This window comes from Ambystoma mexicanum, chromosome 10, assembly GCF_040938575.1.
Source record: "Ambystoma mexicanum isolate Mex_15411 chromosome 10, UKY_AmexF1_1, whole genome shotgun sequence".
Classification (NCBI taxonomy): Eukaryota; Metazoa; Chordata; class Amphibia; order Caudata; family Ambystomatidae; genus Ambystoma; species Ambystoma mexicanum.
In genome coordinates this window covers 150098585-150124634 of record NC_090932.1, presented here as the reverse complement: position 1 = coordinate 150124634, position 26050 = coordinate 150098585, and the positions used below count along the sequence as shown (strand labels likewise).

General features: G+C 44.4%; 1 protein-coding gene across 9 annotated transcripts in view; it reads right to left on the bottom strand.

Annotated features, from left to right (window-relative positions):
• The window catches only part of SLC4A5 (solute carrier family 4 member 5), an 802545-nt gene that overhangs the window by 24432 nt on the left and 752063 nt on the right, over window positions 1-26050 (bottom strand). For all 9 annotated transcript variants that reach the window (XM_069617635.1, XM_069617636.1, XM_069617640.1 and 6 more), the window contains 2 exons: window positions 14670-14828; window positions 6800-6867 (listed from right to left, as the gene is read on the bottom strand). In XM_069617635.1, the coding sequence (XP_069473736.1) occupies window positions 6800-6867; window positions 14670-14828 (227 nt within the window). The remainder of the gene's footprint in view (window positions 1-6799; window positions 6868-14669; window positions 14829-26050) is intronic.

Here is a 26050-nt window from a genome sequence, read left to right as displayed (position 1 = left end):
AAGAAGAGAGGCAGGGTGAAAGTTGGCAGCACAGTTAGGATATAGACCACGTTTATTAAGAAGAGTGATGACAATAGTTTTCTTATAGGATGAGGGAAAAGTGGCATTGTCAAGAGAGGAGTTGAAGAGCTAAGCAAGAGGTGGAGCAACACTGGGAGCTGTGTCCTTCACAATATGCTGGGACAGTGGGTCGGTAGGTGCACTGCAAGTGTTAGCCTCGAGGAATAGGGAAGGAATATCATCAGGGATGGTGGGGGCAAAGGAAGACATTGTAGCAGGAGAGGAGGGTATGAGTGGTGGAGAAAAGTGAGCAGGAGGAGACGATAGAAGGTAAGTAGCAAGGTGAATGGTAGACATTTTAGAAGAAAAATAGAGAACAAGATAATTTGCAGAACGAGTAAAGGAGCTGGAGGAGGGTTTAGGAGGGGAGAGATTTTTGGGGGCACCTAGTTTGGGAGGATAGAGACTAAATGAGAGAGGGATAGAAGTCACGTTTGTCTGAGTAAACAGTGCAGAAGTAGTTCTCCAGCGATAATAATATTCTCACAGTCACCCTGACTATACCACTCACAGAGTATTGTTTACAGTGGTTGTAGGAAATTTGAGATTAACACAGAATTTTTGTTCCAGTACACATTTAAAACCAAGTAAATGATGCCTGTGTGGACAATGGTACAGAGCTTACAATTCATACCAGAGGAGTCATTTGTGATGACACTCAAGAGGCCTCTAAAAGGTCGGCCAAGCCTACCCTTCTAAACCGGTTGTACAAATATTTGAAACCCATCCAATCAAGCGCGGGCTCACAGAGCTTGGTCTCCTATAAAGTAATTACATCAAAGTTTAAAAAGCAGGGTGAAGTGTCTCAGGCCTGTGATAAGTGATTACAACCCCTGGTGTTCCAAATGGGAACTACTCGATGACAAAGTAGATGCCATGCCCAGTCTGCATCATGGTTTATCGTGTGGACATAGCTTTAACAAATCTTCTCGAAGAGTTATCATTTTCGACATGTACCCTCAGAGCAGCAAACACAGGTTCGCCAACAGAGCCAAGGAGCTTGACCCTCTGTCTGAGGGCACAAACACAATCATTGGGAATAGCATAGGGAACTTGAAAAAGATCATACCCCATTGACAACAATACAACTTTAGCGGCCAACAACATGTTGTATACAACCTTGGTACGCATAGCGCAATGTCAGTCCTGTGAGGATCGATACATTCAAATTGATCCAAGTCTTTTGAGAGAAGAGTTCTTAAATTGGGTACATCGATAAGGGATTAAAAATATTAGATCTATTTAAAATAATTTCTGGATTTTTTTGCAAAACATATTCCAAGCCTAGAACGGCCGCTAAGGCAGTAACATGTTTTTTAAAACCTGTATTAACATTTATTTTAGAAAAAAAATGATTTTAAAGCCAGAGTCATCCCCCTGCTGGAGCAATTTCATTGGCACTCCATCATTAATTATGCCACAAGCTGGAACAACCACAGCCATACCGGGAGACGGTATGGGATTGCACAACACAGAGGAATTAGAGATTTCCAAATGTTCATAGACTAAGAAATCTTATAGAGCGTTGTCAATTGCTTCAAATTGTTTGTTTGACAAAGTGTGTGTAAAAAAGGAAGCATGCAATCTTGCTTGGGTAGAACCTTACTGTCCACCATTTCCACATCTGTGTTAGCCACTTTAGGTCGAATCGCTGAATATTTATTTTCATTTTTGCACTTCTTAGAAAAACAATGGTACTTGGAACTCGTCTGTAATAGAACCAACAGGGGATTTTATGGATGCTTTAGAACACAGACTTTTCTCGATCCTTTCCGCTTTGATGTGTGTTTGATTTTAATATTTGTCGATTCGTTCTCATTTTGAGGAACCATTTTGTTCCATATATTAGCGATAGGGGCCTCTACAAGTGGTGGCTGGAAATCTACTAACTGAAGAGGTAATTCCCCTACAATCTTGAGGTGGATTGTCATCAAGTGTTATGCCGTCACCATTTAGCCTGTTCTGATCTTGTAAAAAGGGTTTGTCTTCAGATTGCAAAACAGGAACAGCCGTGATCACAGGTGGACATTGAGATGATTTTATAGAAGATGGAGAGGCAGGGAATACTACTTCCTGATAAAATTTAGCATTGGTTTCTTGAATAATGTTACCATCCATCTTTCCCATAATAAAACCTTCCACATAAAATATTTTTGAATAATGGTAGATAGTAAGTCTTAGTTACATCTTACATCATGAGAGATATTGGCGCATTAATGTACCAATGAGGAGAGCACATACTTAGCGCCAAGATAGTTGTGGGGCCAATATCTAAGGAATGGTGGATATCATCCGAAGTATTAAAAATATCATGAGGTGGGAATTTATCTTCGGATAAGTTGTTCCTTAGAGAGTCAATATTTGTAGAGTTGTCCTAGAGATGGCAATAAAGACGACAGTAAAGCCATGTTCGCTGTAGTTCTTTGGGAATTACACAAATCCAATTTAGTCGCAATAGGCAGGATTTCTGACGGGCTGCTCGCCTCGGCAGGCCGAGCAGTATGAGTCCCGTTAAACACGATAAAGGTTCTGACTCAGGAGAGACAATTTGCAAATCCGATCGTGACTGGAAAACAACCTTAATAGAAGGTGTTCCCTTGCGAACAGGCATGTGCCGGGTTACCATGGCATAAGATAACTTTGGGTCCTACAAGTACTAAATACCTGCATACTGTATCCGAGCTGGGTGTTGGTCTGGAGGTTAAAGCCTGCGATTCCAATAGAACCTGCTTACTACTTAAGGTAGACATAAGTCAACCGGTAGGCGCAAAGTAGCAGTATAGCTGCAGTAAGCAGGAGCGGCTTGTCAAATACGAGGAGTCTTCTCTTACCAAAGAGGCCAGAGAATGTTCTGTCCTGCTAGCGGAATGCAGCAGACTACACTTCGGTGCACTTCGGTGCTCGCTCCGTGCTGTTGGGAGCGTTTTGATCACTTACCTCCTCCTTTGATCCACCAGACTCACCGTTCGCCATAGCACAAAACAGTTTACAGCCACAACCTCGTAACGTAGAGCATCACAGCAGACTACACTTCGGTGCACTTTGGTGCGCGCTCCGTGCTGTTGGGAGGGTTTTGATCACTCAGCTCCTCCTTTGATCCACCAGACTCACCGTTCGCCATAGCACAAAACAGTTTACAGCCACAACCTCGTACCGCAGAGCATCACTGCACTTTGGTGCACTTGCTTGCATTTTATTTTATAGGTGCCTATCTGGCTGGCCTGGTGTGCGGGGGTGGGTGTTCCATGGGCAATACCCCTGCACTGGGTTAAGGGAGGTGCACACCATTTCCCTAGATCAACCGGAAACAGAGGCTACACATACTTCTCTTAATGGCAGTAGCGGACCCTCCTGCACACAGCAGCTAGAGTTTCAAAGTATTATATTTGAGTGGTGTGGTTGACCTTGTATAAAGTGGCCTCGCCCATCACCCTTAACCCTACCCCCTCATGCATCTTTGATTTTCTGCTCTTGCCAGGACGGGATGCAACTGTTATTCCTGCAAGAAAATCTGTTCTATCATTAAAAAATACACATAAATAAATAAGCGGCAACTAATATCAATAAATGAAAGAGAACATTTTAAAGTGGGCCAACATGCTAAAAATAAAGCAGCATTATTCAGTGCACTTAAGTAAAACAAAAGGCAAACAAATAGGCGTACTTAAGCATATCCAATATATGCAGTACAACAGCTTCTTTAAAATGTATTGCCAAATCACTGATGCCACTGGCTTAAAAAAATGTGATTTAAAGAAAACCAGCTAGCAACACGTTTTGCATTCAGCAACTATTTGATTTTGATTCCCCGGGTCATATTTGTTGTAATATTACAGCTTTTGTATGATACCATTGTTTTACAGATCATACCAATAAACCTAATAACATATTAGTACTGATCTGTACATTTTCTTTACAAAATAAAAAATTATGATAACAAGTTACCACATGCGGTACATTGGGCAAAAGAAAAGAACAAATGAAACCGGCTACTTTCGTTGAGGGCTGTGTACTGGGAGGCGGAGGTGCTCAGAAATCAAATGGCTGGACGCAAACTTGGTTGCAACCGAAGCTGCTTGTTAGCTGCAATTAACCCATTACCATTTCGACGGATGTTGTTGCAACCAGAAATTACTGGTTTTAAATCATATTTGTGTGGCCAGAAGCTAAACAATGGTCACCTGAATGGCTGCAATTAACCCATTTCTGTTAGGGGCTATAGCCATGTATGTGGGTTTAGCGCCAAGGCCCATGGGTTGTTGTGTGATGCTAATAGTGCCCAGGGCCTTAACGAGTAGTATAGAAAATGTAAGAAAGTAACATAGAAGATTACAGCCTGGGTATTTAGGTTTACCAAACATACACCATTCTCTTTTGGTCCTCTGCACAGATTTCATGTGCACACCTCGGACAGCAACGTACAGAGGAGCACTGGCTCCCACTAAACCTATGAGTGCTTTGTTCCCAGATTAAACGAACAATGGAGGCCTGGCTCACAGAGCAGCAAAAGGCTTGACAGCAGAGAGCACGAAGTCGCAACCTTTTGGTTCATTCTTCTCGACTCAAGGGCATAGTTTGACCCTCAGAACTACTGGCTCCTTCCATGCCCCTTTTCGGGATCTCTGCCCAACCTTGCTTAGACTCTTGGTTTTGCCTGCAGCTCCATCAAAGGACCCCCCACCGCCTCTCTCTGAGTACATGTTGGTAGGTCGGGCTCACTCCCAAGACATCTAGCTTAGTGCTGAAGGTATTGTGGAATCTTCCCCCAGGGGAGGTGGAGGAGCCAGGAGCTGCACAGAGGATCAATCCCTCCGCCTGCCTGAAGGGGGCAGTCAAGCCACGCTGCCAGCAGTGTACTTTTCATTGTTTCATAGCCTCAAACCGACCGCGCTGGTATTGGGCGCCCAATCGTCCACTTCTCGAGTGTAGGTCTGGTGGTGTTAGCAACTCTGTCTCTTGGGCTGGACACTCTGTGGACTCTTCGGGCTTGTTGATACTATTGTCAGAAAAGAATGTCTAAACAGACCCATGAGTCAATGGTAGGCTGAATGGGGATTGGATGAAGCAGGCGGTACGTTCAGCATAATTAGCATTTATGGGGTTGGAGAGAGGATAAAGATCATTATCCTATTAGCTTGATATCAGTGTTCGAATGATATCTTATTATTATACCTTGCTTGCTGCTAAGCCTCAGCCAGCGATGTCTCCTGTTGGATGTCCGTATGAGTGACACATGAGTGTTGTTGTGTTGTTGAATGCGGAGCTTGGAACAGAGGGCTAGCTGGGATCCAAGCTCACTTTAATGCTGATGCTAAGACCCAGCGGAAGTGGGATGCGGCTGCAGTGGCCTTCACTGACTATCAAACAACTCTGTATTCAGTTAAATCACCTACATGTGACAACAATTTAGATAACACAGAGAAGATGCTGCTGGTCATGGTAATGGGGAATGTGGTTATCTTTACGCAAACGTTAGAAAAATGCACCAAACACACACACATACTTATGGCAGTGTTTTGCTTGGTTACAGTTGCCTATAGCTGCCTCTATGAGCCAACACTAGGAAGAGCCATGCAGCGTGTAACACTGTGAAGTTACAGTGAGATCTCCATCCACAGCGCTGCATTCTGGGTAATTTCTCAGAGGTTAGGGAGATCACACGGGTGTCTATTGTCATCCTACCGTTGGAAGGCTCTGCCTACTCCCACAACGAGGGGTGTCCCAAAGAAACATTTAAATCAAGGCAACCCCTTCCTGCCACATCTCTGCTACCATCACAGTTGGAAAGCTACTAACTTGGGGTTGTGTCCACTATCTGGAATTATAACACTGTAAATGAAAGAGGGATTTAGAGCCTGATTGATCTTACAATGCAATACTGGTGTATATATAATATTTATATAATCTTTAATATAGTGCTGCATTTTGGAATCCTCCCACTTGTAAGCGCTGTAATAGTAGATGTTTTTATTAACCTATGTAATGATACTCCCTCGACCTCAGAAAGTTGAAGGGCTGAGTCAGACTTTCCAGAATTCGAATTCGTGAAGTGGAGGCTCACGCCATGTAAAAAGCCAAGCAGTTTTCTCCTTCTGCTATCCACCCAGCCTAATAGATGCTTTACATTAAGAGCAATCATAACGAATGATGAAATTGTAAGGGTAACGCACACCGTGATGACCCGTACAAAGAAATATTACCGGAAGTCATTCAAAGAAGCATGTCTTTTTTCTCGATTACAAGATTTGGGCCTCATTACGGGTGTGGCAGTAAGTGGTAATATTGGCAGTAACTCTGTTACTGTCAATTGTACCGCTACGCCAAATTACAAGGTCGGGCCTGGAGTGGAGGATTTACTGCCAAGAAAATTCTGGAGGTAAATTCTGCCACTCACTGCTGAAAAATCAGCAGAATCGGCAGAATTACCCTTGGCGGAAATTCTGCCACAGTAACTCAGCCAAAAAAAAACATTGAGTCCAATTGACTAAAAAAAAAAATGGGAACATACCCCTCCATTTGTAATCCGGCGGTAATTTCACCAGACCAAGTGGCGGTAACAGTAATTCAGTTGGACAGTATTCTAGCACCGCAATACCGCCCAACTCGTATTGAGGCCCAAAGCGTTTTCAGAAAAATGTTGTTTATAATTCTTTGTAAAGCAAAGGCACTGGCAGGTCTCTACATTTGCTGAATGTTTTCTTGTAGCCCCTTAGCCACACTCCCGGTGTGTTCCACTTACCTCCGATCCAGATCAGAACCATTTGGAGAGGTATCAGAATGCACGAGCCCCGATGGAAGGCCTCCTCCCTGCACAGAAACAGAACGCAATGCGGTTATTTACTGGAGATGTTATGTAAGGATAGGAAGAATAGGATAGGTAACATAGTGGCAAATTACATTTAGGGGTTGTGTTCAATTTAAAATGTGTTGTTATGCACAAAATGGACCTTAAACACTAATGATATTCCTAAATTCACTCGCAGTTTATTGTCTAAGTTAACCCTCTAACTCAGTGAAAGTTGCCAAATGCCAACAAATACAAAACAGGGCTGTGAGAATTATCAAAGAAAAAAGGAAAACTGAACATATCAGTGAAGACAGGAGAAACTTACAATGGCTCTGTTTCCAGGATAGAATTCAGTTTAAGGCCCTAACCCTAGTTCATGGGGAAAGCTCCAGCATACCTTAAGGCTAAATTGGTTGCTTACGTGCCAGGCTGTGCCCTCAGATCCAAAGCTCAGGCCAATCTCGTCACCACCAGATTTAGGAAAACGAACGGTCTAGGTAAAGCTTTTCACACTAAGGTCGCGACCCTGTGGAATAATCTCCCACCACAAATAAGACTACAGCCCTTATATAGCAACTTCAGAAGGACACTCAAGACCCACTTGTTCAGATAAACCCCCTGAATCTACCCGTCATCCTGTAGGAAATCATGATACTTGTGTTGCACTGTAGCCTGGGTGTTAAAGGTGTGTCTGTTCTTGTCTAAGTGTGGCGCCCCGATGCCTGCGGGCTCCGGCCTGGTAGAAACAAATAAATAAAATAAATAAGAAAGTGAAAACTCTTCCTCAGGACATCGCCGAAACCCACGCCAAGCGATGCTCCATGGCCAGCCCGTTCTGGCAGTTGCCCACCGACCAGCAGAAGGATGTTGATTGCTGCACGAGATCTCTGGTTGCTGATCCATTCCCATAGTGAGTCCAAACTAATTAGCCATGCAGTCATCTCATTCTAAAGAGGGTTGGGCCTTCTGCAAGGCAAGGTGATATTTCAATAATATCCATGTTTGACTGTTCATCAATACAGCAAAATGGGGCGGGGGAAAGGTCCCATTATGTGGGGAAAATATTGAAGGGCTGTGACTACTGGCATGAGGAGCGAATCACCTGCCTTTCTTCCACCTGTGTGTATGTGGCTGCTGGGAGGGAGTGCACGATCGAGACAAAGTAGGAGCTGTCCTCATTCTAAGCCTCTGCTCTCTCGGGTTGCCACAGTATTTCTATTTATTGTTATTCATGTTTTTAGTATCTTGCATCGGAATGCAAATGGAGGTAGGCATCTTTCAATGCTTGTTAACACAACTAAAAACAACAGTATGTGGTGTTAGAGTGTGAGGCCATACACGGCAGTGCATCAAACACCTAATAATTCATACAGTGGTCACAATATACTTCATGGAAGGGGCATTGACCCTGGGATACAGCGGTGACAAACGTGATGACGCCCACTGCCTAACCTTGGGGATCAGCAGTTGGGTTTTCAAAGGGGCAAGGGTCTGCCCTGAGCAAGTGGACTGCAGGGCCTGGAGACCACCTACCGGGGATGCTCAGACCACTGCCAATATCAAAGCTATTATCCCTCAAGCTTGGACAGACCATTTCTTCCTGTCATTTGAATTATCTACCTCCAGACCACCTCCACCAGCTTCCATCATGGCCCCGCCCTGCATAACAAGAAATAAAAAGAACATCACCAGAGATAAAGTGATCCCGGCCATTCTACCTACCCTCAACGGATTAGAGGACCATTTAGACCCAGAAACATTAGTCAATGAGCATAACAAAATTATGTTAAGCCCCCTCACAACATTGCACCTCTGAAACGCAGACAAAGTAAACCCAAATCTCACCTAAACAAATGGTTTACCCCTGAAGTAAAGGATCTGCGACTACTTAAAAGGAGTTGCAGAACAGCATGGAGGCTTACCCCTTGAGTAGATCATAACATGAAACTAACAGAAATCTCCTCCCAATATGAAAAAGAAATCCACTTGGCCAAACAGAACTCTTTCAATAAGCGTATTTCCAACGCCAATTCAAGCATGAGGGAACTGTTCACCAACCTCTTTTGTAATGGACCAGACGGGCACAAAAATTGTGGTGTCTAAGTTTGCCCAGAGCAATGGTTGAGATCAATTCAAAACCGTCTGCCCATAACCATTTTTTTATTATGAGTCTTTCTGCACCATCAGGTGTAATGAAAGCTTGGACCAAACAGGGGCCAGCACAGACTAAAATCCTACAGAAGCGTTTGTTAGGGGTGTCTCCGAAAAGGTGTCTGATATTCCTATTCCTCATACCACACACTTACAAGTAGTAGCCAAGCAATAGCACTTTAATGTTAAATGTCATGTCCAGTAACCATCATCAACAAAAATTAATTCGACCTTCAGGCCCTCAAAGTACATCCTATCAGAATGTACAGACAAAACCCGCAACACAGGAAAAAGAAAACCATTGCGAGAGAGCCGGGTCCTTTTCAAGATAACACCAGCACTGAGGGCCCAATCCCATTATGCCCCGCTAAACCCCTTCCCAAACGAATGAGATTCAAGCCAGTTAGGGGATTATTTCTCAGGGATGGCCTAAATAGGCCATCAGGACACGTGCAGTGGTACGGGCTGATTAGAATCTAACTCTTGTGCGACCAAACAACATCCCCCCCCCCCTTCTTCCCAGGACCCCATCAGCCACTCTCCAGTCCCAAAAAGAGAGTTTGACAATGTCATAGGGGTTCTGGCCTTTGCTTGGGACTCTATGATATCCCGCCATGGCTTCCCTGGAAACAAAGTCACAACCTCATGTCGTCCGCAACCAATGCAGGCTTTTATTAAGCAAGGTATTCCTTCATTCTGATTAGTTCATCACTAGTTTGGGTACCCCGTGGAGGTAGATTGTGGCACATCGGAGCACTCCTTATGCTTTGGGCTTGCCCCACCCCTTCTTTGCTGGTTGCCCCTAGGCTAGTACGTTTTATATCGTCCGGGCTTGAGGCATGACCCCCCAATGGGGTGTGCTTTGGCTTGGATTTAAACACCCCTTTGGACTCCCCGATCATTGTGATACTTTCACAGGGGGCTTCAATGTTTGCAGGGCTTTGTTTCCCCAAGATCCGAATTGCAGTGATCAAATTTCCCATTAGTAAGCACTGTGCTCAGAGGCACCTGTGCATTGAGACTTTCCATGGGTGGGTTACAAGACCCCCCACCAGCAATGGTGATGGTCCAAGGCTCCCCCTCCCCCTGCAGCTTTGCTCCTCCCCTCCCCAGGGCCTCCATCAAGGCTGCAAGGATTTCCTTGATTATTACCAACACAGCAAGTGTTTGAGGGCACTTGCACCCTCTGGTTGAGCAGTGATCCCCGGGGGATGGGTCAGTGGCTATCCCAACACCCAGATTGGTTGCATGTCGTGGGTGGTTGGAGGCCCTGAGTGGGGTTAGGTGAAGAAAAGAGCTGGCCCCTGAGCAAGTAGACAGATGCTCACTCCAGGAACTGATGGAGGAGCCAGAGAAGGTTTTAGCAACCATGGAGTCAGTGATCCCTCTGTCCACTTCCTCTTCGAGGGGGGAGGGGCAGAAGTTAAGGAGGAAGCAATGCCCAGGTCATTTGCTAGCATGAAAGCTGGGAACAGGCTAGGAATTACAGAGATCGATCTTGAGGCCATGCAATTGCTTGCAGGTGCAGCTGAAATTCTTCTTTGCAGGGGGCTGCTGACTTCTTTGACCTAGGATATGGGGGTTCAGGTAACAAGTGTTCCAAAATGGTAGCTGGGGCACTTGGGGCCTCGTGGGGGCAGTAAAGGTTGGGGGAGGGACAATCAAGCTGCCCTGGTTGTAAACCTTGTCGGTATCTACAGCACTGCATATGGTGTTCCCTCCGGGCATTCGCAAATTTCCTATGATACCTGAAATAATGCCTAGGTCATCTGGCGTGGAGTCGGTACAGATCACCCCAGGGCACGTAACAAACAGGCCCTCTAGGTTGCAGCACTTTGCTCAGCAGGCAACTGTTGGGGATTCTATGGATGCCCGCCATGCGCCCCTCCACGGACATCCTTGGTCCCCCCCAGAAATTTATGGATTTCATCGATCAGTAGGTGCACCTCCTCCGTGGAATCGGTTAACTTCTTGGGGGGTAGTGTGGGTGGCCTGTTTGCCCCACCCAGCGGCAGGATCACCGGCAGTGGTTTGGAGTGGGCCTCTGTGTTGTCGCAGCCTTCTTACTGTCAACATCCTGCACTGGGACTTGGGAGCAGGGTGAACTTTGTGGGCGTCGAGTTGGGTGCAGAAGGAAAGCAGGGAAAGGGGGAGATCAGTGAGGGCTCCATGTGCTGTGCTTGAGGGTGATGTTTGGGGGTTGCGCCTTGCCAATGAGCCAATGTGCTAGAGTACAGTTACAACAATGCCCCTCCAAGGCCCTCCACCACCTCCTCCTTATGCAGCAAGCTTCCACCCCAGTCCCACCTTACTTCCTCTCATGGCCTTCGCTCCCTCTTCGAACCAGGGTCCTCAGCTTGCCTCCACCATCCGGCGCCGAACACCTGCTGTGCCAAACACAGCCCCTTGCCTCGCCGCAGGCTTCACCGCTGCAGGGTCTGTGACCGTGTTAAGTGTCCCAGGTGGGGTGGCCAGAAACCAGCAGGCAGCAAAGAAAGATGCAGGAGAGGTCAGCGGGCTGCCAAACAATGTGCCCTTGCCTCGCCGCAGGCTTCACCGCTGCAGGGTCTGTGACCGTGTTAAGTGTCCCAGGGGGCTTGGCCAGAAACCAGCAGTTAGCAAAGAAAGATCCAGGAGGGGTCTCCGGACCGCCAAACACCACGCCCTTGCCCTGCCACAGGCTTCACCGCTCTGGGGTCTGTGGTGGCGTTAAGTGTCCCAGGGGGCTTGGACAGAAACCAGCGGGTAGCAAAGAAAGATCCAGGAGGGGTCTTCGGGCCGCCAAACACTGTACCCTTGGACTGACGCCCAGTAACAGTTGCAGTGCTGCAATCTCCAGCCTCAATGCTGCAAAGGTGCCCCAATGCACTGTGCACCTGCAGACTGGACAGCTTCCTAGGTCTAGTAGTGTCAATGGGCTGTCACTCACTAACAGGGCCCAAAAGGACCACTATACATTCTACTCTTACATCTGCTGAGTTGTTCAAAAAGAAGTGATTAAGTGAATTAGGAGCCCATGCAGCTGTCTTAGAGGGCCATGTTTCTGACCTGCAGTCTGAGGCTATACGTCTGAAATCTTCCATACATTCTTTTCATTTTCCTGGCATAAAAGTAAACAACGCAGGATTCATTGATTAATCAAGAAGTCAAACCTCCTACAGTACTAATGCAAAGGGGCTGTGGTACCATGGTTTGAGATAGCAAAAATAAACTAATGCTACATGATGCCCTACTAGCTACATGCGAAAGGCATGCATGCAGCTTGACATGTGCCCTGACTCTTCTGTAGTTAAATAACAGTTATCAACGCAATCTGCAGAAGGAGGGGCTGGGTTTGACTAACTCTAGAAATATGGGCAAAATGACTGTAGGAATAAACCAACCTATTGTTCTCCTTAATCCTTAATACATTCCTTTGGAGTGCGCCTCTAATCTTTTAGTAGTAGTTCAGCTGGGCAGCTTCTCTGGTCTGTTTTGAATAGATGCAGCTCTCATCCATTAAACGCAAACATCACCTCCCGCAAGGCATGCCGCAATTAAAGGCCAAGAAGCGTGAAAAGGCACAAAGCATCCACAGGATTTCTTGGGTGGTATTGCCGAAGCTTTGCACTGGTGCATGTGCAGTTAGGGCTGTGGTGGAAATTGCGTTAGTCGATGCAAAAAACAACAACATATTCTTTCAATGCATTTTCGCACCAGGGAAAAAGGGCAAACATTGCGGTGGTGCAAAACTGCAGGCAGAATGTTTTTGTTGCACTAGGACCATTTCTGCCTTAGGGCTGATTGCCACCAATGTGCATTTTGTGTAATTGCACCCCATACATCCTCTTGATAGCCTTTGCATCTATTATAGCCTTTTCCCTTAGGATCACCCCTCCCCCGATCCGCGCGCCCCCCCTAGCTGGTAGGTATTATACATCTATAAGACACTTGCTGTGCTGGGATCTTTTCTACACCGCCTCTTGCCTTGATTGGACAGCTGAAAAACATAACCATACTTGTGAAACGGTGTCAGCGCAACTAGAACGTGTGGTTCTCAAGAGGATTGGTGGTACCAGTTTTAATGCCTGGCAACCAATCTTTTGGAACGCACTCCCCCCGGATCTCAGGATCTGTGCTACTACAGCTCTTTTAAAAAAACAGCTGAAAACAATACTGTTTGACAGAGGTATAGCTTAGTAAATACAAGACCCAGCGAATATGTGAGACACCCCCACTGCAGTTCACTATATGATTTCTGTTTGTTCTGTCTTGTGAGCACGATATAAGAAATCATATAGACAGATGGATACGTTGATAGTCCTTCCCACTTGGTTACAGGTAAAAGGTTTTTCTGGAGTTGTAACTGAGTTTTGTATCTTTTTTTCTGATGACAGTTTCTTCCGAAATATTGCCTAGCAAAAAAGCGTTGGGACAAAATAAGATCTGACACTGAAATGTCACGTTCCCTGTCTCAAAATGTTGCAACCAACACAAAGAAAAGAAACACATGTCTCACTTCACGTTGACAAAATGCACCCCTCTTCTTGACATATGTTGAATTGGGCATTTTTGGTCCTACATTTCAGTCTTTTACCCAAATAATTAATCCTATGCATTTCACACAATAATTATTTTTGTAAAGTCTGTCGCCATAGCCTAGGATTTGCTGAACTCCTACACATATACGAGCTCAAAGCAAGCGTTTAGCAAGATTTGTACAAATGTTGGCATATCTAAGCTGCATGGTCTTCTACGTATGATATACACTCAACCGCCCTTTGGAAACAAACTTACAAACAATTGCCCTTCTGATCACCCATAACACACATACATTTCAAAGTCTGCCCAGACTAAGGGAACCAAAGTCCACAATACAAATACAGCCATCGGGCAGTATTATAGGCTTGGCATTGTACATTTAAAGGGTAATACCCAAAAGTACAACAAAACCTACGTTTACAAAGCCAAACCTATTGGCTTAGCCAATAAAGGCTGCTCCATGATCTCTGTTAGAAATCTAAAGTGGTCTCTAGCCAGACCTAAAAGAAAATTGTGCAATGATATCCGAGCATTGTAAATATGAAATCATATAGTTTTCAGCTGCCTTACACAGAGTATAAGTTTGCTTCTAGTAAAAGAATCAACATATAAATCAAATTACATTTGAAAAATTCTTGGCAACTCCACGACCTCACGCAAGCGAGGTGCACGCTATACCATTTGGGTGCATGACCCGGCTGCGTGGAGGCTCCATTAGATGGCAAGCTGGAGCATCTCTAGCACAATGAGGTCCTAGATGTTTGCAGTGAGTCCTGGGCGTCTGGTGCTCACAGTCACATGCCTATGGCGCCTAGTCGGATATATATATATATATATATATATATATATATATATATATATATATATATATATATGGTGCTGGAGAGCTCTTTTGTGGGAGATTAATTCCAAAGGTCATTAGTTTCATTGCATTTCTTGGAATTTGGATCTTCTACCAAACAAAAGTACTGCCCTGCCCATAAGCAGCCCACTGGGCCTCAAGGACAAGCCCTCGCTGGAGCAGGTGCCATCTCATGAGCTTGTGTCTGGTGTTACCTTCAACATGGGCCTGTCTGTCTAAGGAACAGCAGAATAAACTTGACAGGCAGTGGAGAGAAGCCGCAGACTGCCTCATGCACCACTGTCTTACCTCGTCATCGCTTTCCTCGTCTCCCTTGTCTTTCTTCTTCTTCTTCTTGTCCTCCTCTTTTTTCTTCTCTTTCTCTGGAAGGATGTCATCAAGCCAGGCCAGGTCATGCTGTGAGAATACCCAGTCCAGCAACTTCCTTACCATAATGAGCCCCAGAATCTGAAGTTGAAATGCGAAAAGATGGATGAAAGCATGAGTCTTTCTTCATTTATAAGTAGCACACTTAGATCAAAAGCCATGGTTTGCAGATAATATCGTTTTCTTTGGTGTTTTTCAAATTGTAACGATTGTTATAAAAATATATCTTAACCTGTTCTATTTGGCGCAAATGTTTTTAGGCTTGCCAAAGACATTTATTAAAGACCAATGAAGTCGGTGATACATGCCTGTTCCTGGAGGCTATAATGGATTCAAAGTAGTCAATGCTGAGAAATGCATAAAATACTGTATACTGGAAATTGCTATACTTTCTGCCTCATTATGAGCTTGGTGGTATCTCAGCGGTAATACCACTGAGATGCCACCAAATGGTATCACTGTTACCACCACTTGGCATGACGGTATTACCACCAGCACTATTACCACCACAATACCAGTGGTGGTAGGTGGTGTTAGTCCCCATTACTTGGAGTTGGTAGGACTCCATGGGGATTTCAACAGTATTACCACCGGCGGCAATACCGACAATTTGGCAATTTTTGGGCAGTTAGGTGGAGGAATGACCTCCAAATGCTGCAGGTGTTTCCTCTGCCTTACCTCCAAACCTGGAGTTCAGTGGTATGGTAATGCGGTGCTAACTTAGTTACGACCACATTACCACAGTTTTTACCACACCGCAAAACTCATACTGAGGCCCAATATGTCCAAGTACACCATTCGCCAGGTATTGTCAGTTTATGACCATATACTGAGACTGTTTTCTAGATATTGCTAAAATAGGCCTAGGAACACTATTTGCCAGGTATACCGCCAGGGGCTCACATTATACGCCTTGAATTGCCACAAATTGTCAAGCATTCACATCATATCCCTAGGCACGTATATGGATTCCACGTATTGTCATTATTTACCAAGTATAGTCATTAAGGTCCTCATTACGATTAAATTCAGCAGAATACCGCCCAACTGAATTACTGTTACTGCCAATTGTTCTTGCGTAATTACCGCCGGATGACAAGTGGCATTGCAGAGTTAATCCGCATTTGTTATGAGTCCATAGGACTCTATGGGGCTTTTTTGACAGAATTACTGCAGCGGTAATTCCACTGCGGTAATTCTTCTGATTTTTCAGCAGAGAGTTGGAGGATTTACATACAGCATGATGCTGGAGGTAAATCCTCTACTACAGGGCCATACTCGTATTATGGCAGAGCAATAAAATTGGGGGTAATTCCATTACTGACAATTTTTGGACGCCCCGCCATACTTGTATTGAGGCCCTTAATGCCCAGGTACTCATAGCATTTGCACATAAAACCGCACTACAATACCCACACCATTATAAAAAGAGCAGCGCATACATTCCCCAAAGTGAATATTACAAAATAACACACGGAACACCACAACTAAAACCAAATAACTAACACACACACACACACACAAACACACACACACACACACACATTGCACTTAGAAACACATTGCACTTAGAAATCAATGTCCAGAGCAGATAACAACATAGACAACCCAATTCAAACAGCACAACACACCTAGACAAAACCATACAAAATAACACACACTTCACACAGTGCACATACCACAAGACGGTGCAAACCCACATACCACGTCACAATACAAATACCACACCATGAACACATAACACACAAAATACAGCAACTATACCACAACTAAAGCCACATGCCACCAAAAACCACAGATAATACTCTAAATGATACATATATGACAATATATACATAACACAACATACTGCACTCACCACAGATCCTGCACACTCTGCTGCACCACACACTTTATAGCACCGTGCACACCCCATAGCCCCATAGCACCATGAAACACCCACGCCCACTGCACCATGTCCATATCCGAGCCCCACACAGGTACAGATGCACACGTGTCACCTCATCAACACCGACTGCAGGCTGATAGAGAAGGCCTCTTGGTTTCTGGCCCAATGCCAGGATAACTTCTCACTAAACCCAAGCTGAAAGGTGATAGGGAGGGCTGTTAGTTTTCTGACTCCTTCTAGGACCATCCCTCACTCACCCGGAATTATACAAAAAGACGGGTCACAACAACTCAAGAACTCAGCAACAATACAACAAAATCATCATCGGTACCTCAAGGGGCCAGATAATCAGCTTCAGTTTGGGCAGCAGCACAGCACAGGGTGCATACTGAAAAATGATCATGACTGTGTTTGCAAAGGATAAACTTGCATTATGTTATTTTGTCTAATTGCGCAAGCGCTACGTGTGTGTAATCTGGAATGAGCAAATGTATTTTGCAGAATTAGGAGTCGGATCACCCCTCTCACAAAATGCATTGTATGAAGGTTAGTGGCATTCTTAGTGGTGAAGACCACATCAGAGCACTTCAGCCATTATCCACCAAGTGTTGGTGCATATTACATTGTTGCTCTTCTCTGTGTGTGAGTAAAGCAGGCAGCCCCTGTCCACTCCCTCCCACCTCTCATGAGATGGCTAAAATGGCTGGGCGGAGTATTCCTGTCCATCCCTCATACGCTGGCTGACCTGATCATGGGGGCGTCGATGATTGTTGAGCTTGTGGACAGCTTCCCGATTGAGCCCTCTCTAGTTGATCACATGCTCAGTCACAGCTGAGCTGCATTGTGGACAAAAGGTGTGGTGGTGTTTCAAACATGGTGTTGCCTGACACAAAATGGCACCTAATGGTTGGATGCGTGAGGAGTGGAGGCAGGGGGTCTCGCTTTGCAGAGTGCCACAAAGCAAATCGGTTTAATAGGCAGGCACTAACAGACTTGGCACCTGCACTTTCGACTTTTAAAAGAAAAAGTGCCAGGGCATTTCTCAGCAGAAGTACAATTATTTCAATGGGAGGGTACAACAACTTTTCAGCTGAGATCAATGCATTTAGTGTTCGCTTGTTAAGCGCTTATACAGGAAGTACATACTGTTTCAAAGCGCCCACAGAGCAACAGGGAAGGGACAAGGGATGAGAAACAGTTAAAATACATACAAAAATTAAATACAGCGGGAAAGGGGAAGGACAAACCTACTATGCCTTGTGAGTATTCAGAACGCGCAAGTGCAGGAGGGAGAGGGAATGGTCTAGGTGCTGGGGGTGCTCAAGGGTAAACAACAGCTGAAGTGCAATGTAAGGTAAGTGTGATCCTCCAGGGGTGGAGGGTGAGCTGAGGAAAGTGCTGAGGATAGACAGAAGCTGGGGCGATTTGGTGTGGGAGGTCAGGGCCCTGGGGATGCATAAGGGCACTGGACACCAAACAAGCAACTGTGAGATTAGCAGAGGAGAGAGGGAGTCAATAGGAGGCTATCAATACATCTCAGTAGGAAGAAGGTATTACGAGACAGAGTCCCTGTTTATTACTGTCTCTTTAGCAAGGGTGCATGATTCCACCTGGAAACTGTATAAAATGTCAAGGTGCATTTACATCCATAGAAAAGCTTTCAGGTTGCCATAGCCTCATTTGCCTGAGGTAGTTCATTGTAATTACTCTTAGGGGTGTACAGCATATGGATTTATTGGGAAGGCATGCTTGGGCCAATAGACTAAAAGTATGAGGTATTTTAAACTCCACCAGATAAGGAGTCAGTGTAGAGATGTCAGTGACCCAGTAATCTATATATATACAAGGCTTAGGTATGTTTCCATACTCAGCTGATGCAATGTATCAGTGTTAGGTTGCCCTCTGCTGTCCAAATGGCAAACTGCACCTCTGTGTGCCCTTCCACTTCAGCAACAACTATCATTTTAACAAACAGAATGAGCACGGTTCTATGCGGTCATCTTCAACTTCCACCATCGCAAATGTTCGGAATAATTTCAAGTTACTTCTTTCCAACCCCACTTCTCTTCACACAGGGCACTGCGGTTCCAGTGTCAATGAACAGTTAATTACCGGCTCAACGCTTCAGCCTCTAAAGAGTGAAATGCTGTAGAACGAATGACTCCTCACAAGCTAAAACTGAAAGTAGGTGCTGTAATTATGCGCTGTAATTATGCTACTACGCAATCTTATGCCATCACAGAGACTCTGCAATGAACACTCTGTAATGGAACAAGGTTGACAATCATGCGTCTACAAAGACACATGATAGAGGCTCGTGTAATCGATGGATTGAACTTAGATACTGTTCTTATACCACGCATACCTCTCATTCTATCTGATACAAATATGCCTTTCAAATCCAAAAGCAGACACTTTCCTATACGTTTAGCCTTTTCAATGACCATTAATAAGTCACAGGAGCAGACCGTTGACAGAATCTGCGCATACCTTCAGAAACCTGTATTCAGTTATGGGAAACTATACGTTGCTCTCTCAAGAGTTTGATCATTCGGCTCATTAAGTGTTGTATCTGAGAAGAACGAGATTGTTGATTGTGTTTACAATGAAACACATGAGTGACAAAATAAATAAAAGTGCAATGATATTTAATTAACAACCTTTAATATATGCTAGAATGGCGTATGTTTACGCCAGGTACAGCTAGTATAATTGTATTTCCCAAGAGCTAGGATCCCATTTTTATCAGCACAGAGGCTTTGACCACATCAGTCCTATGGTTGAAATCTAGCAGTACACTTGAGCGTACACAGCTGTTATTGACTGCTGCTCAGCAAGCTTTTTAATCATAAGAAGAGGCTCAAATGGAATATTATTGCCAGCTTTTCCACTTTCCCAACAACTTGTGGGCTTCTCAATGTATTTGGCCAAGTGAATGGAAGGAGGTTTTGTCTATAATACCTCATTAAAGATTTTCCTGTTTCGATTCAATCTATCATTCATTCGGTTATGGATTGCCTGAAGGTACATCATTGGGATTTCTTGGTAGCCACCACCATCATCCAGGCAGATCATTAATTGAGAGCCAACGGAATCAAGTTGGAAAGGCAGGGCAGATGTGGCACAAGGCTTACTGCCCCTCACAATAGTACGTAGTTATATGCCCTGTGTCGAAAAAAGAACACTTATTTGGTAAATGTATGCTCTAAAGGCCACACTAATAAAACAGAACCCTGTGGTAGATCACATGGTAGGTAGAGTGAAAGAGTAGGTAGGAAGAGACCCGAGTGGTAGATAGCCAAGCCGGTGAGATAGAAAAATACAGGGGATCATCCTAGACTGCTTTTAATTGTGTCCCCTTGGCCAAAACATACTCCAGTTTAGATGTAGCTTATAAGAGAATTTTGAAATTTCTCCTGTGGATTCTTGAAATGTGGGAAGAGGAACCTGTAGAACAATGTTGTCCACTGAAACTAAATTCTCACCACACGTTGAGGCCATCAAGCATCTATAGGTCCTGATTGGATCATCTTCCGACCTGGCCCAATGAGTCACTGTTGCGGTGTCCTGCTGCTGCTGCCATGTCCACTGCCTTCTGGGCTACATTGTGGGGGTTCTCCAACCTGTTAGGCATCATTTCTCTCATCCATTCATTCCGAGGGGATCTTACTGCAGATTCTGTACCCAGAATTGACACTGCAACCAAAACTTAATTCCAGCATTGGAACTGATGTCGGAAGTTTGTGGAATTCACTGACACCCTCCAGCAGTCTTGGCCACATCTTGGGATCTTGTGACACCTATTCTGCTGTTGGTCCTATTCTTTAGTGCCTGGGGGCGTTGCCTGTAGTCTTTGCTCAGAGGCCTTCTGCCCCTGAGAGTCACTACTTCTTGAACATAGACCCAACACTACAGGCTCCCATCCGAGAGCCCCTGACCATCAAACCTGTGTCTAGTCATCCTCTAATGAAGATATTACTTCATGCATAAATCTCTACAAACCAGATTTCTTCTATAATAAACTGTGTGGACATTCCTTTATTGTGTGCAGACGTGTTTAGGCTATACTCTCCTATCATCATTCTCCACTCCTAAGGGTAAGGCTTCACTGCTCTGCCTGTTGCCATGGTGAGGGTCAGGAATACATTCAGGTTGCTCTTGCTAAGCCCTCACCAGGAGATTTGTGGGAAATCTCCCAAAGACTATCACTAGCTGATTTCTATAGAATTGGAACAGGTGTATTAGTAAATTGTTTTCCTTACAATTATAATCTATTTGTAGCATCATGAGTGGGTGATGGCCGTTATCCCCGCCCCCTGGTGAATTTGTGCAGTCATTTGTCATGGGAGTTAAGAATACAGGATACTACTACTCAGGATAACAAGAGTGGAACATATGTGTGGCCTTGAGCTGTATCGCTCACTCTGTGCTTAGGGGTTGAGCAGATGTTCAGGGAATCTGGAGGGGAAGACTCGCTAAATACTGTTCATCAGAGCTGGAGGTGACAGCCCATTGGCCAAAGGTGAAACTCACGTCCCCAAATTAAATAGGCAGCACAAGGGCTGAGATTTTGACCACAAATCCCAAAAAAATTTAATCTTGTGGAACAACTTTACCTTTTCTACTGTTGCCAAGTAGATTTTTGACCTGCTGGTAGAGTCTGTTCTGGTTTACTTGCTTGCTCAATTGTGCAGGAGGGAGATGTTGGTGATTTCAGTGCTATGGTTTTATTAATTATGTCAGCAGCATTTCACACCGTCACCATGGCAACCTGTTGAATTCTTTAGCACCAATGCGTTTGGTGCAGTTAAGATATTTTCACCAATTGTTCCGTGAAGGGACTCAAATTCTTGTGTTGGGATTGTCAAATCAGACAATATTCTGCGGTTTCCTATGAGCACCGAGGAGGACCGCAGCCACGGTTAGGTATATGAATGCAAGAGCCATGCAGTAACGCGATTGGCTGACAAGTATCATCAAGCCATAAGACTGTATTGCTGTGATATTTGTGATATTTGTCTCTATCTGGGGTCCAGGCATGCCCAGTGATGGAGACACACCACATATCAGGGCAAGGTATTCTTGCCTGAGAACAGGAACAAGGGTCATGTGTGGTGCTAGTGACCCAACCAGGCCTGTTACATATGATGGAGAGATAAAGACAGAGATTTGAATTTGTCTAGTTGAATTAGCATTTAGAATTAAAACTGACAGGAGTAATTATTTTTTTGTTTTGCCCGTGTTAAGTTGTTTTGATAATCTAATCTATTTTTGAGTAAAGCACTGTGATTTTAAACGGATTGAAATTTTGAGAAGGGATTGATGAAGAATTCATAATTTAATTTTAATACATTTTCCTACATCACACGAGAGTGATGAGGAGTGAATAAATCACTGAATAGTGACATAGAACACTCTGACTATGGTTTGATATATTCCAAGAATACACATGCAATAGGTATGTAGCCCCCGGCCCAAATGGGCCCAGTCAGTTAAGGGTGGTTATTATAGGGTGGCGAGTCAGACTCCCTTAGGCACCCCTCAAAATTCTATTGTTAATAACATTTGATTCGAGTAACAGATTTGTCTGAAAGTCCGAAAGTGATTAAGGACTTGTGCCTCTCCCCAGACTGCAATGTTTTGTAATTATTTGTTAAAAAAAGTTATTAAGAAGACAATAGATCTTTTTTTCCAAAAGTGCTGCCTACTTCCCAGGTCCAAAACAACTTGAGCACGAAGAGTTGACTCGCGATCCATGCATGGTTTGGGGTTATTCTGTGCAGTAGTTTTTTTAATATTTGATGGAGAAGGGGGTGTCCCCTTCCCAAAAATAGATAGCTATATCTCAGGGATTTACCCAAAACTGTTTTTTTTTTAGAAATTAAACGACTGCCATCTTGTTTTTCTCTTGATGCAAGAGATATTCGAGGTTATAGCGGATGAAATGGGGAAAATTAAACACCAGGAAAAAGGCTATTTGCAGGTCAAAAAACATGCAAATGTCATCAGGCTAGAGGGCACCAAGTGAAATATAGGAGTTGGAGGGAGTCTGGGGACTGAGTTTGCAACACACATCTTTCTCTGGCCTCAGATAGCTGACATCTCAAAGCAAACTGCATCACAGAAACAGCATCTGTTTCAGGAAGAAGGGTGCCACCTGGGGAGTGGGCACAGATCAGGGGGGCACTTGGTGAGGAAGGCGTTGATTTTTTTCAGCCGGATATTCGTGGCTATAAAGGACTACAGAAGCCAAGGGTATGTGTAGTTCAGTACCTGCCGTTAAATCACTGGCCATGGTTCAGCCATGGCTAGTGATATGATTGACATCCAGGTCTCCCATCCATGCAGTAACCAGGTCAAACCCTGCTTAGCTTCAAAGTGAGGAAAGGGCCAGCCCAATCAGGCCATGTTGCCCGATAAAGGAGTCAAACTTACAAGACCACTTAGAGAAACGGGCCATTCTGTCCTTGCTTTGAAGCTAAGCAGAGTCAGTCCTGGTTACTGCATGGATGGGCAACCGAATGGGCATCCAAATAATTTTTTTTTAAAACCATGCTATTGTCAGTCCTTGAAAGCTTTGCAATTGGAGAATTTTTTTTGCCTTTTGCTGAATTAAATTCTGGTATTTGGAGGCTCCCAGCCAATAATATAAAAAACATTTGATATTTTTATAGCAACATTGGGTTTCCCATGCCGGCAATAACCAGGACCCCCCCTGCTTAGCTTCAAAGTGAGGAAGGGGCCAGAGCCCTCAAAGCATATTACCTATTAAGTGAACCCTCCTTGCAAGACCACTTAGAGCAGCATGGCATGAGGGGGCTGCATCCTTCCTCGCTTTGAAGCTAAGCACGGGCAAGGTTAGGTTTTCTTAGTATAGGTTTTATTATTTTCACCAGACTGACTTGGGCGTATTTGTTATTGTTTAATGGTCGAGATTACTCCCATTTTTGAGTTAGGGCCAGTTAGGAATTCTACCATCCCAACCAAAATATCAAGTAAAGGTTTTCAAAACAAACCTGTATCAATTGTGTCTGTGCCTACTGCTCGATACTATGCCTTCCTCACAAAACATTCACCCAATCACTGCATGATTTTAAGAAGGTCTTTTGAACTGCACTACCAATGGGTTAGTAATAGTTGCGTGTCTTCCATTTTACGCGAGCCAGGGTAAACAAGATTTTGTTTGCAGCTCAAGGGAGGGGCTTGCCACACAGTCCCATTATTCCCTTAATATGGTGTGCTACTTTTAGACTTTGAAAACGGCAGGAGCAAGTAGACACCACTCATCTCGAGCCCCTTATTCTCACTTTCTCAAGCTGAAAATAACAGTTAACTTTTTTTTTCCCCCTCCTCTGATTCTACACTATGTACCTCCTCCTTCAACAACTTACAGACCCCCTATTGCCATTCAACGCAAACAAATAGAGGTGCAGGAGAAATCATGAATATAGCCAAGTTACATTTGTTGTATATATTGTTATATGCCACATGTCGCTTGTTATTTGGAAGATGATCATTCAGATTTTATTTTTACTTTGCATTTTGGGACTTGTAGTACAGGACACTTGATGGACAAAACAAAACTACAAGTCACAAAATGCAACACAAAAAACAAGAACTGGATGGGCTTCTTCCGAATTACATGGAGACATGCATATACCCTCCCCATCTCCCCCCCCCACACACACACACACACACACACACACACACACACACACACGCACACTCTTGACACTGAAAACTCACACTCGACGTGTTACAATGCTCACATGTACACACAGGTGCACACGCGTGCACACACACTAACACTCGCCTTCACGGTGCAAATGCACACTGCAAGCACAATCCCTCACACACACCTTCACACCATGTACACACACATTCCACCCTACACCGCACATATATTCAAAATGAGGACTACATCAGCTCTGGGCAAAATTATAAAACAGAACAAATGACATTTAAAAAAATCACATTTCTGCTGAACGCTGCCATTGGAGAACTCTGGCCTGCAGGAGTTCTAGACACAGGACTTAACCATTATGCTACAATGATGTTACTTTGTGGATCCTTACAAGTTGCATACCTAGATTTTTATCATTGAACATATTAAATTATAGGCTAAGCATGACATTTATGCCCCATGAAGCACCAAGCCATTGTGGCCTAGTGGTTACATTTATTTATTTATTTATTTATTTATTTATTTATTTATGTGTCCATTTATAATGCTCCAGAGCCCGCAGGCATCAGGGTGCAGAAAACCAAAAAAGTGAAAGAGGGGCGAGACGACCGGACAGGGTTGGGGCATGGAGGAAGAGATTCTACTCAAAAACAATAGTTTTTACCCCTTTCCTGAACTTCAATAGATTACTCCTGGGAACAGATAAGCAAACCCCATAACTCGATCTGGTTAATCTGGCTGAGCTATGGATCTTGAAACAGTCTTTAAGGTAGCCTGGGGCTTGGCCATATGGGCATTTGTGTACTAATGCCAATGCCTTAAAGTGGATTCGAGCTTCTACCTGAAGCCAGTGGAGACTCCTTCTGTGGGAGGAAATAGGTTTGTGTCTGGATATATTCTTAACGATGCAAACTGCATTGTCTATCCTTGGCATTATAAGGGCACGAACCAGAGTGGCACAGTTGGCCTCTCAAACATAGGGCTTCAGCAACCTTAGGAGCTGAAGTACATATTGGGCCTTGTTAGCAACACTTTTGGTGTTAGCATCAGCGTTCAGAGAGGATTCAAAAGTGACGACCAGTGTCTTAACCTCACCCACGGTCTTAATGAGATGGTTCGCAATATAGAAACTGGCGTACTGAGTATCCAGTTTGGCTCTCGCCTGTGGTGAGCCAAATAACATGATCTCGGTTTTCGTAGCATTCAGGCACAGCCCGTTGTTAGACATCCACTGCTGAATTGTGGCATACACATTGTTAATAAGCTCTGCATCCTCAGTGTACTTGCCACTCAACTCAAAGACGAGCTTGGTCTCATCAGCATAGGTGGTAAAATGCACACCCAGCCCATCCAAGAGGTCACAGAGTGGACGGCAATATACATTGCAGAGGGAGGGAGACAAACAGGCACCCTGCGTTACACCACATTTCAAAGGTTCATCAAGTGAACACGCAGTACCCCATACTATCCTGGACAGACCCCCTGTCAGAAATGACCTGGTCTGAAGTTGGAGTCATCTTTTTGATCCAGACCAGGTTTAGTTTTTTAAATGCCGGGCCTTGAACTCTGGCAGACCAGGGTTCAAGGCTGTATGTTTTTCATTTGTTTTATCAAACTCATTTAATGTAATTAAAAGAAAAGCAACACAAGTGGGAGGTGGCGAGGTTTGTTGCAGTGCTGCCTGTGATCTTATTTGGCATGAGGGCGTTTAGACGTGGCTGCAATGTCAGG